Source organism: Lepisma saccharinum, chromosome 23 (assembly GCF_977018435.1).
Source record: "Lepisma saccharinum chromosome 23, izLepSacc3.1, whole genome shotgun sequence".
Lineage (NCBI taxonomy): Eukaryota > Metazoa > Arthropoda > Insecta > Zygentoma > Lepismatidae > Lepisma > Lepisma saccharinum.
In genome coordinates, this window is record NC_139251.1 from 21,699,636 (window position 1) to 21,712,736 (window position 13,101).

A 13,101-nucleotide genomic window follows, 5' to 3' on the forward strand; every position below is an offset into this window, starting at 1 on the left:
CCCGATGGGGTGGTGGTCACGTCGTCGCCTTGTAATCAAGGGGTTCTGGGTTCTGTAGAGGCACATATTGCGTCGTATCCCACTTTAAACTGTAGGCCCAGTCCCGATTAGCCTATCTGTGCATAAAGTGGACGTAAAATATTCTACATCCACTGCACTTAGTTACTTAGTTAATGTAATCAAAACCATATGACTTCTGAGGAATAGTTCCATTTCCTACAAGTCTGTTCCGGTATTATTTTGCTCAAAAGGTTCCAAAATTTCAATATAGCAGCTACTTTGAGTGGCATGGCCTTTTCGCAATTTATTCCCACGCAGTTGCCATTGTAATAACTAGAGCCCGGAAGTTTGGCAAAATGCCTCTTTTTATCTACTGCATATATTGATAAATTTTTTCCGGATATACGTTTCTTATGTTGTTTCGAATGTTTTGGAAGCCTTTTCATTTTGCCTATTTTGCCTATTTGGGACCCCACTGCCTATTTTTAATTATAATGCCTTTTTTTTGCCTTTTTCAATGAAATTTGACTTTTTTTTTTAAAAAATGTACATATACATTATTTTTCTCCCAAAAAACGTTGTTGGCATTTATTTTTCTTCAGTTTATTATGTGAATAATTTTCGCCTTATTTAAGTAATATTGAACTCACGCATGTTTCAACATTGCTGAAGGAGAAAAGTGTGAGAAAAAAGTATTTCATGCTGAGTCAGGATATTGCCTTTCGGTTAACATTTCTTGTGCATGATTGACTGCTGAAGTGGATAGGTTGATTTCGAACACAAAGAAAATATTTCTGAAATCTCCCTCTCGAACCCGAAAATTTCATAAAGTTGCGATTGAGCTTAGTTTACCTCAGCAACCAGTCTTGACGAGATAGGGAACCTGGATATCAGCAGCTATATATTATGCTAAAAACCTTCAAAAAATCAGTGAGGTGATCGATGCTCTTCCAGAAAATGAAGCGGCTTCAATTCTTAAAGTGAAAAAAACTCCTGTGCTATTCAAGATTACTTTTGTACATTATGGTAAATTGCCAGAGACAATTACAATTATAGCATCCATGAAAATCTTCGAGGAATCTATGCAGCAGATGATGGAAGTGCCAGGAGAAAAGCGGTGAGCTGTTGCGGAAAAGTGCTAACGGGTAGTGAGTGCAAATGAGGACTTGAAACAATTTAAAACAATTTGTGATATTCTAAAAGGTGAAAATGCTGTTACCAAAATGAGTCCAGCTACATTAGCTTGTTATATGTATGCTCCAATAACTTCTGTCGAAGTAGAAAGATAATTTTCTATTATGAAAAACATTCTCTCTGACAGACGACTATCAATGAATGTTTAGAACTTAGAAAGCACCTTGTAGTTATGTGCAATCAAGTCGGAGAAAATTGAAATGCTCTTCCCAATTTAGATTTTAAGATTTTGCCAGAAATTATAGATAAAAGTAAGCGACTTCTAAATCTGCCTTTTTTCGGTTTATTTTGCCTTTTTTTAATTTTTAGTGCCTATTTACCACATTATAAATGCCTTTTTGGCTGCCTATTTTAACTAAAATAAATGCCTGAACTTCCGGGCTCTAGTAATAACCAATGTTTTTTTTTCACAAGCCAGGTGTATTTGTTTATTCTGACTTCGTTCTTACAGTGGACAAATAATAGGTGTGAAAAGGGCAACACTGATTTTGTGTAGTGCCAGTGCGCGGGGGAGGTGACGTTTTACCTGACGTGCAGTCACGAAATTATGACATGTATTCACAAAAGCGTGGGCACTGTGCATTGTCGGTACAAAGATAAGTTTAGTCAATGGAAGTTGACCACTCTTGTTATTTTAAAAACCCACAACAGTATATCTCACGAAGTATCTCATCTTCCTTAAGTTTAATTAGATTAGGCAATGCAAGCTCTAGGATATGAATGATCAGAGGAAACTAAAATAGAGAGGAGGGGAGACTTTCCCTGTGAATCTCTGGTACAGCCTGCAGCTTGGATGACATCTGATAGTCTCGTAATGTCTTCTTCCGTTGAGTATTCCGACCTGTCGGCAATGATTGATGAGGAGACAAACTCATCCTTCTCACTCAACTACATTTCTTCTTCCGAAATTCACAGCATTATGTTCTCCTCTGCGGCCACTTATTTCGCGAGATTTTTTAAAAAGTCACAACTTACGCCAAAAGAAGTCTGAAATGGTTACTGGAACATCTCCCAAGTACTTCAAATATCCAGCACATGATACATTCTAAAGAGTGGTGAAATGAACTCAGCCAATCATAAATGCAAACTGTAAGAGACACTATCTGTCAACGTAGAGTAGTTAAGTTCAGGGGTGTGAAGTCTTTTATGCAGGGTTTTAAGTTTTACAGTATGTTTTGTCGCGTATAATCTATATAATTCTTCCGACGTTTTCTTAATGTATACGTACGTATGCGTGTGTATAATTTATTCTCAGATTAAGGCGAGGAGGGACAATTTCCCCTAGGTCTTTCTCGCAGGGGCAGCTGCCGATCACTGTTGCCAACTTCGCTCTTTTGGAGCCAGATCTGGCTCTTTCGTGCACTCGTTTGACTGAACTGTGGCAATCGCCCTCTGCCCCACCATGATGTCACCAGTGGCTCCGGCCCATGAAGACCAACCTTTGCCATGAGTGTACGTTTTGCACGTGACGTGATATTCATATATAGGCTGCGTTACCCACCTCCTCTTTCCTCCCCAGTTATTTTTATACTGTGGCTAAGGTGAAGATGACAATATTATTATCCGGGAATCCTTTATTTTCGATTTCATATGAACATCATTGGATTATTGAGATGGGTGATGCCGCCAAATCTAGGCGGTGAAAAATAAGAATAAATTGCCTGGTACCTAAAATTACCCTAGGAGGCCTTCGTTAATATAGCTCCTTGAAATTCATCTTTAGCTCTATTAATGGTGAAATGCAGCTCTTTTATGCACATCAGGTTTGGAAACACTGCGAGGATGGCCGTATGAGGCAAGGCAAGGAGAAATGCATTAGGTTTATGGGACCATTATTTTATTCATTCTCTCGGGAATATCAAACATCCAATGTCGTAGAAAAAGTACATTGATGGGAAAGGACAATTGAACTATGTCATAGTAGAAGGAAAAGTCGAAACTCCCATATGATTAGCTGTAACTTGAAGCTGAAGTCGATTTTACATAAGGAATACATGGGATTCTGTAAATACTTATTAATCATATTTTTCAAACATCGTGTCTAGCTTACTAATAACTTGAAAAACAGTGTCCACTTGCAACATGGAGTGCATACTAAACCCCTTTTTAAATAGCAGTGACCAATCCAACGATATTGAAATAAATGCACAACTAGTGCGTAATTGTCCATCCTCGCCTTAAGGCCATTTTGGTGCAATAATTAACCTGATAAAACATGCAACCTTCCTCCTAACAGTATATACCAGGCCCGTAGCCAGAAAAATTTGGAGAGGGGGTCAGGCCACAGATAAAACTTGATTAGTACAAATAATTACAATATTAATTATTATTTTACAACAACTATTATAAGTTATTAAAAATATACCAATTTTAATGCGAATTTATTGTTATTATTACATAACTGGAGAGACTTTGCTACTCGATCCACCGTATCAGTGAATATCTAACGCAGTTGTTGTGCATTATTTTTCTTATATTTTGTACAGTTGGTGTACTGAAAATCATAGTTATTGTATTTTTTTATTACATTTTACACAATCGTTCAAAAAAAGGCTTTAACAGTGGTAAATTTTACTCTTAAAGTTTATATTCTCTGACCTCTCACAAAGAAAACTAAGTTTTGGAAGCTGTGGATCCATTTATTCTTTGGATTAAATGGTAGAACAGAAAAATATAACTTGGTTTTTCTATTATATTCTAAAGGTTTTTCGATGTAATGCACTTTTTACTATGGTTATAACTTTATTCTGTTACAAAAAATAACATTGAAATTTGATGTTTGTAGGTTTTCGAGGGGGGAGCTTCAGCCCCCTTAGCCCTCCCCCTAGCTACGTACCTGGTGATATCAGCAGCCTACAGTGTTCTGACTGGAAAGTAGTTTTCTTTAAATTGCAATATTGTGTTGTTTTGTAATTTGAGTCTCGTGTAATATGCAGCAAGTAAACTATGAATTGTTTGTTACGAGTTTCTTAAGTGTACTTTATGCACAGATAGGGACTGTATCTACAGTTTCAAGTTAAATCCGAACAATACATCTGGACCCCTTTGATTACAAGGGGAGGACGTTACCACGACGCCATCAGGGAGGTCAAGTTAGTAATGAAAAGCACACATTACCTGTAATAATTAAAATTGTACAGATTAATGCAATTACAAGCGCAATTCCTGAATACAGCTGATCTCGGGAAGAGACAGTAGAATATCTCGCAAGTCAGGTGGATTTGTTTTACATCAGAGTGTATTAAGTGTAGATCGCACTATTTGTAGCATATAAGGTGCGACAGACTAATAAACGAGCAATTCTGATTCGTACGGACGTAGTCACGGATTGATTTTTGAGCTTTTTGACACACTAATTCTAACTGTATTTACCAGATATCAAGTAACAAAAGAAATCACGCTGCCAACTTACCTCAGCTTCGTGGCATATTCTATTTCTATTGCACACCTATCCCTGATGAAGTGACCGTACTTTTCTAAAAAATCTATTCCTTTTTGGGTGTGAATCGCTAGGTTCTCATACTGGTCCTGGAACGAGAGGAAACAACTTGGTTAGTGTTGCTATTTATCAAATAATCGACTACACAGGGTGGCCAACTACTTAATTTACTACATTTATACATACACACACAAGTTAAATGACCTACGTACCTAATATTACAAACAGCAATATGCAACTCCACTTAAATACCTAGCGGACATCTATGCAACTATTGTGCAATACAACACGGTATTGCATTTTATCAATAATAATTACTGCAGAATACAACCGCATACATCGCATTTTGTCTCCTAGCGATAACTTTTTTTGCTACCATGTTGCAGAAGTGTTGCCAACTATCAGAAAACTACCTATGGCCATATGGTTCGTACAGTCAACGGCAAAGATAATGATAGGCAAATTGTCCACCGCTATTTTAATTACTTTTTTATTCGGCATCCTGTGTTGTTTTAAGGAATGAAACTACGTTGGTTCGAAGCAGGCATTCTTCTCTGCTTATTGACGTCGTTATTGCAATTCATTGTCTCACATTGTGTAATACAGACCGAATGAAAACTGTGGTGGACAATTCGCCTACTGTTTCTTTCGCCGTTGGGTGTACAATCGACGTGTGGCCATCTTGTGCAGGTCTTGCCATCCGCTGATTAAAAAAAATCACTTCTTGCCCTGCTCGTGTAGGATGACCTCATCCTCCTGCTCATTACCCCCAATTTTTTGTATACTTGGGCAGTCGGTGGACGGAATTGATATTTTCTTACGAAAAAAAAGTACGAGAATGCTGTGTAAAACAATACCGGTCATTTGGTTGCGAGCGGAGAATCGCTAATACACTACAGGCAACACTGCAGCCAGGCCACCCGAGTTCGGAGAAGTAGCAAGAAGGGAAAGTAGCGGTCCAGTCCAGGATAACACGGTCTGTCATCACACACATATGTATATATCTATACACACTATATTCACACACACATTTTGGTGTCACTATAATTCTATATCTAACGGTTTCAAGCAAAAGCTAGGCTAAAAAAGCTCTCATGGAGACCCCATTGGCGAATAAGATATGGGAAACAAAAGAGCTAAGTTCCAGTGAATGGTCATTTCTTGCACGTGCAAGATACGTCAAAGGAAGCATGAACAAGGACCCACGACAAGAGATTTTGCTTGCACACGTGGGTAACGGCGATGAGTGGGGGCTTCCGCCAGTTTCCAGAAGGGCTGACAATGGATTCTGCTCCTCTTGAGCAACTCCATTCTTCCGAGAAGCTGGTGGCAAAAACGTGGCCTCAAAGCGCATTAGGATGCCTGGGATTGTCGACTGTTGTGCAAAGAACACTTCAGACATAAGAAATGATATCGGCCACTGATGTAAAGTTATTACATGAGTAATCTTACTATTCAAAATGAAAATATAAAATAAATATTAATATAATTAGAATGAATTAATTGAATATTTAAAGAACCATTCCTTATAAATTTATATATCCCTTGCCCACCAAGCAATTCACTTCAACAATCAATAGACTTAATATACACCCTCCAGCAACAAATGAACTATTAATTAAGCTACCAGAAGATAAGGAAGAACCCACATTCGACGTAATATATATTATTTTACAATCAATAAAGGAGGATTTTTCAAACAAATTAGATGTAATATTATACCCAATTCGCTCCCCTAATAAAATACAAATAACTGCCCCAACCCTTAAATATAATGGGATAAAAAATGACGGAAAAATTAATAATCTTAAGATAGATTCACCTATAATAGATAAAAATAATAAACTGTGACAGTCAGATTTACCGTCATTATTATTCATGTATGTAGCGGTAAAAAGACGTGTTGATTCAAAGTGTTAAGTGTTTTAATTTGTAAGATTACATATTTGATTTTTGCCAAGCCGACGGGAGGAACGAGACATTCGCTTGTGTTAAGGGTGAGCACCTGAAGGGTCACGCTATGCGTGTAAAGCTTAGGAAATTCGACCGTAATGACAAACATTTAAATATCTCGGTTTCCAACGGTCAGATTCATGTGAAACTTATACCAACGCAGCGGCATGTGTGCAAGGACGGATGTGTGGAGTTTCGTCACGATCAAGCGACAATTACGGACGCCAGATCAAATCGGTTCTAATTGATCAGTTTGTGGACAGCGATTGCAATTGAGCTATGGGCGACAGCCAGGCGGAAGCTTAATCCGCACAAGTAAACTTCGGACACGGTCCGTCCTAGTTTGGAGACAATAGAGCGTGGTGGAATAACCTCTCCGGAAGCGTCGCTCCAACGTGCGCCTAGCGTCCTTTTTCAAAATCCAAATAAAACGAAGGACATGGTTTTTCGATACACAGTCTTACCGCGATCCTTGTAGTGAGAGCAGCTCCGTGCTAACTCTCCATATACAGTTTTGCCGCGATTCTTGGAACGAGAGCACCTTCGCGCTACCTTTCGTGTACAAGGGACTTTGTTGTGTTGTGCGAACACCAGTGTGTGTGATAGGCAGTAAGTCTACACGAGTGCGCCTACCTCAACCGCTGGGGGAAGTTGAAGCGAAACCGTGTTTCCGTGATTACCTTACGCCATTTATAATTTTTGAGAAACAAGGAACACCGGAAACTATGGCGGGCTAGAGGAAGAAAGGAGATGAGGGCGTTACGTCGATTCGCCCGACGTCAGAAGAAACTACGCCGATGATGCCTATCCGCCGCCATGGAGAGAGAGAGAGAACGTCGAACGCCGCCCTATTGATACGCCGACGACGCCTACCAGCCGCGACAGAGAGACGTAGAGAGAGATGTTGACGCCCCGACGACGCCGACGACGCCTACAACGACCGCTCAGATGCGACGTCCGAACCGCGCCATACCACGGAGATCCACCGATCCCGAGAGGAAGAGGAGCCGGGGAACTAGGTGTTTGAATCCTTTTCGCATCTTCATCGTCGCGACCAAAGAAACCTTTCGCGTGGATACTATGTGTTTTCAATCGCCCATAAAGACGCCAGGATGCACCCCGGAAGCTGAGAGATGGTAAAGTATTCATCTGTGTGAACCTTAACACGTGACGGCCCGATTGATTTAGAGAACGCCCTTGAAATTCGTCGACATTTAGAAAACGCCCACTCAACTCGAACTTCATACCAAACTCCCGTCGCGCTTGTCATTTGTAATTTATTCGTCTCAGGTCAATTTTTCTTATTCCTTGTGATATTTTTTTTAATGGTCTTAAATTTATTGTTGTTTGTGCTCCTTTGTATTTGTTTAAAGTGCGTACTATTAGAGAAAGCGCCGCCCACTTAATTGTTTAATCTACTGGAGGTTTGTTCATTTTTATGTGTCAATGCTAGCTATGTCAGGCCGCATGTGTGATTATTTAGTAAAAGTATTTGCCTGGTAATGTGAATTGCTCGTCGCGGCGAAGTGTTTAAGTCCCGCCTGCTAGCGAGTATAGGTTTGCGTCACTCAACGGAGGTTATTTGTTATGTTTGAACCACGTGAGGTCTTGTAAAAGGAAAACGTCCGCCCACGTGAATGTAATTTCCGTTGAGACGCCTTTGTTTATACTGGTCAAGTAATGTATGGTCACCGCGCCGACTAGTTTCTTTTTTAAAAACAAAAGGTGAACTTAAGTAAGGGCTGGCTAGGATTTAAGTAGCACTGGAGCAAAATCACAAATGACCTGATTAGACAAAAAGTAAGATAAAATTAATTGAGAATGCAATAATTAGGGCTTGTCGTGATAAAACCTGTACATGTCATGTATAATTTCTTGTGTCGATGACCCCATGAGGATTGAATCTGAGAGAGAATGTGAGAGTGCAAGTGTGGGGACCTGTAATAATTCCATTTTTTGTTGGTGATGAATAGAATATACTTTTTATTTTCATGTTAATTTTGGGCTATATCATTTTCGTATGCATGTCGCTACCCGTGATTTTCAGGTATGCAGCTAGCCGCTTCCCGGCTACAGGTAAAGAGGTGGTAATTTGAAAGTACATATGTCTTTGTTTTTATTCGATATGGCTTATCACTATGCACTGTCGGTCACCGGTTCCTACACACGAACTTAACCTGGACCGTAACGCTATTTCGCTTGTCCGAGGGAGATTATGCCGCCTCTATCTAGGTAGTGGTAGCATTTGTTTTCCCGGGCAAGGGAGGGCGTAACATACAAAACCTAATATACCTTTGAATATACCCCAACCTCCTGCATCTGAAAAAGATAGGAATATTTCACCACTATAAGATTTACCAACTAAATAATAATTTAACCGAAAACTATATGATATAGTTATCCCAGTAGATTTTCATAATAATATAAATACTACCAAATTCAAAAAATATATATTTAATACTTCTAAAATTAAATACCAGAATAAAATCCAGCTAGAAATGGTATTCCACACAAGGCAAGCCTAGAAATACTTATACAAGAAAAATAATCCACCTATACAACGAATATCTGGAACATCCCCACATGAATTACTGCCCCTGCACATAAAAATAATAAAGATTTAAATATAGCACTACCAATTAGCCTTATGCCCTATTCGATTTACCAGATGAAATAGTTTCTCAACTTTTTTTTTGTTCTTCACAATTTTTGGAATCCCGCAGATTAATTCACTGAATTCTTAGCATTTTTCATACTTTCTTGAAGCCCGTTCCCCATGTCAATACAGAAATTCTTAAAAAGTCGAAAATGGCTTATGCCAGCTTTCATTTGAAAACCTCATGTCAGTTGGACAGTTTCCCAACTACGTAGCAGATGCACTCAAAAAATGTGCAAATTGGTAGCAACAGGACACTCTTTTTGGTGTTACTGCGGAATTAGCGTTGTTTAGCACCACCTTTGGAGTCTTCTTACACCATTTGCTGTAAAATCACACCAAGTATGGAGGCCGTTAATATTCAATTAGGCGTTATGTTACACCAGTTTTGGTTGATACTAAGTTGTATATTCTTTTTAGGGTGCGATTACAACTCTTAACGCTCAGATGATTGCGCAGGCAACTTGCCCATTTTCCGATCACATTTCCCCGTAGTGGGAAAATATGAAATTTATGGACTGCACAGTATTCTGCAAGTGCTATAAATTAAATTCACGTAAACTATTCGTAAATATGACTTTCTTCACAAGTGTCGGCGGTTTTCACCCGGATAACAACTACCCTGCCTAGTGTTCAAAACCTAAAAAATAATCCTCTGCTTTTCTCATATGTTATAGGCGATTTCATTCACGACTGTGCCTTCTTATCAAGCAAAAGGCCCTGTCGCAATGTTGGCAACTTTCAGCTTCAGTTGGCGCTCAAGTGGTATGTTGCCACAGTAATGATTTCTGGACAGAAAAATCTCAGAACGATCAGGTCACTTCTGGAGAAGCATACATACAGGATTATTCTAAAAGGAACAGATTACAAATCTTTACAAGGTGATTGTGTTCACCTTTTCCAATCCAGCATCCCAGAACGCAGGACTTCTCCTGGAGGAGTAGTCCTATCGCTTTCACCAGCTCCAGCGCTGACATGAGTGTTCCAATGGAAATTCTACGTGGGTTACTGATTCATACTCTCTCTCTGGTGACGTATAACACATGTTTGTATCTTTTACCACGAGGCACGTATCCAGAAATATATTTCGGTGGGTCCGAACCAAGTGTCTCAGAAATAATAATGTATAAATGTTGAAATTATTGTAATTCTATTAAATTAAAATAATAAATAAAATGTGCAAATTAATTAATATCGTGTTATTATTAAATGGATAGGTAAAAAACGGTATAAGATTAGCTGTAACAGCACATATTCATTATCTATGTTGTGTGTAGTTATTTGTACTCTGTATGAAAACAACTACCCCCCCCCCAACGACATTAATGCCAAAAATTGATACAGAATTAAATATTTATTGAATAACAAAAAAAGGATGCTAAATCCAGCTGACGAAAAGTAAAGTTCCTGATTAATATTTATGCATATTATATTATTATAAGTACTTCTTTGCTATATGATCCCAATCTAATCCTTGCCTTCCAATAAGTTCGGCGGAAATAAATAACCCTCGATTATACAACAACCGCTGAACAAGTACATTTTCATTATTTAATTTAATTGGTAAGTCTTTCGGGGGGCGGGGCTGGATCCTCTAAATACGTCCTTGTTTACCATGTCTTTAAAATAAAGATTTCCGCTCCTTCATTTTGAATAACCCTGTATATCACATGTTCTAGCTACATAACAATCCAGGTCTTACTCATTACTACCTCCCTCACACTATACACGAAGGATGAGAAAACTTTACACGAAGGATGAGAAAACTTTCATAAGGTTGTGTGGTAAATACCAGAACTGCAGTTACATTTCAGGAACAGACAGTTGATACACATATCCAGAAAGATGGCTTGCACAAAGGTCTGTTTACTTTCAACCCTAGCACGTGTGTGTTGGTTTACAAACAGTTCAACGTCCCTCCACAGGCAGGCAGAATGAACGAACCGAAGTAGAGGCGGAACTGCTTATCAGGGACACAGGAAGAGAGGAAGAGGGCGACAGAGAAACCTTTCCGGTAGGTTAGCGAAGCAGTGTCCTTTGCTGCAAACTGAAGAAAAGTAGCTCATTGAATCAGCGCCCTAAATGAGAAATACTCCAAATATTTGCAAATTATTTGTAATCAACACAGACTGTTTCTACACAAAATTCTTCACTCTGTCCACTGCCAGTCTGTGGAAGAAACTGCTCATCGAAATCCGTAACGAATCCTCAATATTTATTTAAGAGCCAAGGCATTTCCTATGAGGCAATAACCCATCAATTTAAATCTAATAATGCACATACCAACTGCAGAAAAGGACACTGGAACTTGGACTTGGAATTCCTTTTGAAGGATTCACGTGGTCTGCTTTCGTCGTTTTCTGATATTATAAACAGTTTTAAGAGCCTTACGTCATCACCAAACTAATGGAAATATCTAGAAACAGGTAAAATCCAAAAAGGAATTCTAAGCACACGTAATTTTTCACACTGAAATATCATAGCGACTTTTTGAAAGGAGAGGAAAATTCGAAAAAAAATACCCTACACAGAAGGTAACCATTACTAAATTTGGTAATTTTGACCAAGTTTTTTGGTACAAATGTGTACGATTACTAAAACAATTTGGTTCTAGTGAACAATTGTTTGTCGTCCATTTAAACAAATGTTTCATTGTCGGAAACTAATTTTTGGAAAAAAAGGTTTGTTTGGAATTGCCATGGGTAGCGTAGACCAAAGGCCCAGCCGATCCTTGATAATTAATTCACCATAATCACAAGATTTCGTGGAATTTCCGGTCAGTGGATAACCAATCAAAGCACGCTAACGCTGGTGCGCTACAGATAGCTGGTACGAAGGAACGAAAACACTTTCTCAGCTGCATAATCGACAGACCCTCCCTTCATTCAGGACATTTGAAGACGTCCATTAAACCAGCTGGAGCTCAAAGAGACAACCATCCTACCACTTGTTACAACACATTAAGGAAAGTGTCACATCACGATTACGGAACACATTTCTGCTTTTCTCCCTTCCTCATAAAACAGCTGGGCTGGCAAGGATGCTCCGGCACATTTCCGGTCACTTGAGGCCGACGCTGCACGGGGTAAGTGCTCTTGCTCCGTGCAAGGAAAGCTATTCCAGCAGCACGGTTCATGACGTGCATATGTGGAGAGGTAATGATTACTTTGAGGGGATCAATCGCATCTTTGAATCAAGAATGATCGAAGATGACTCTTGAGGGTCAGTACGATTGTTCTAAACACATTCGTCCGAGCATTTCGGGAACAGAAAGAGCCCAGATACCGGCATGACATACTCCGGAGAGGGTTTTTGAAACCGTGAGGAAAAATACAAATGTAATTGTATTTTAGCATCATATTATTGCCGCACTGAATTTTTGTAATCACTATAAACTTATATGTAGAAAATTCAGCGAAAAATGCATGCCCGAACGCGGTCTCTGGCATACAGTGCCATTGTTCTCAGTCTGGTTTAACTTGATCTTTCGCTGTCGCTGTTTTACCTGGGTAGCCAATTGTAAAGCTATACATTTCTTCGGTTTCAATATTATTAATGCACATTAACTGCTTCTACAGTTACCTTTGGGAACAATTAGAACTGAGTTTTGATGTAGAGTGGTCTTCGACTAGGTCAAATTACAAAACAGTGTTGACCAGATGGGCATATGTTGCAACAGAATAACTCAATTACTCTTAAAATAACGGCGCGTAACTCTAGTTGGAAACAAGTTATTTACAGTCCGTGAGCACTGATAAACGATCTAAGGCAAGATAAATCAACATGTGAATCCTGCGAGTCGCCAGGGTTTTTTCAGTGATATTTTCATATCACTTTGAACTTTGTATCTTTTGGGGTT

The 13,101-nt window shown here is 39.1% G+C and overlaps 1 protein-coding gene across 2 annotated transcripts in view; it reads right to left on the minus strand.

Annotated features, from left to right (window-relative positions):
* Window positions 1–13,101, minus strand: part of Cip4 (formin-binding protein 1-like Cip4) — a 202,038-nt gene that overhangs the window by 117,297 nt on the left and 71,640 nt on the right. For both annotated transcript variants that reach the window (XM_083144549.1, XM_083144548.1), the window contains exon 2: window positions 4,607–4,722. In XM_083144549.1, the coding sequence (XP_083000675.1) occupies window positions 4,607–4,722 (116 nt within the window). The remainder of the gene's footprint in view (window positions 1–4,606; window positions 4,723–13,101) is intronic.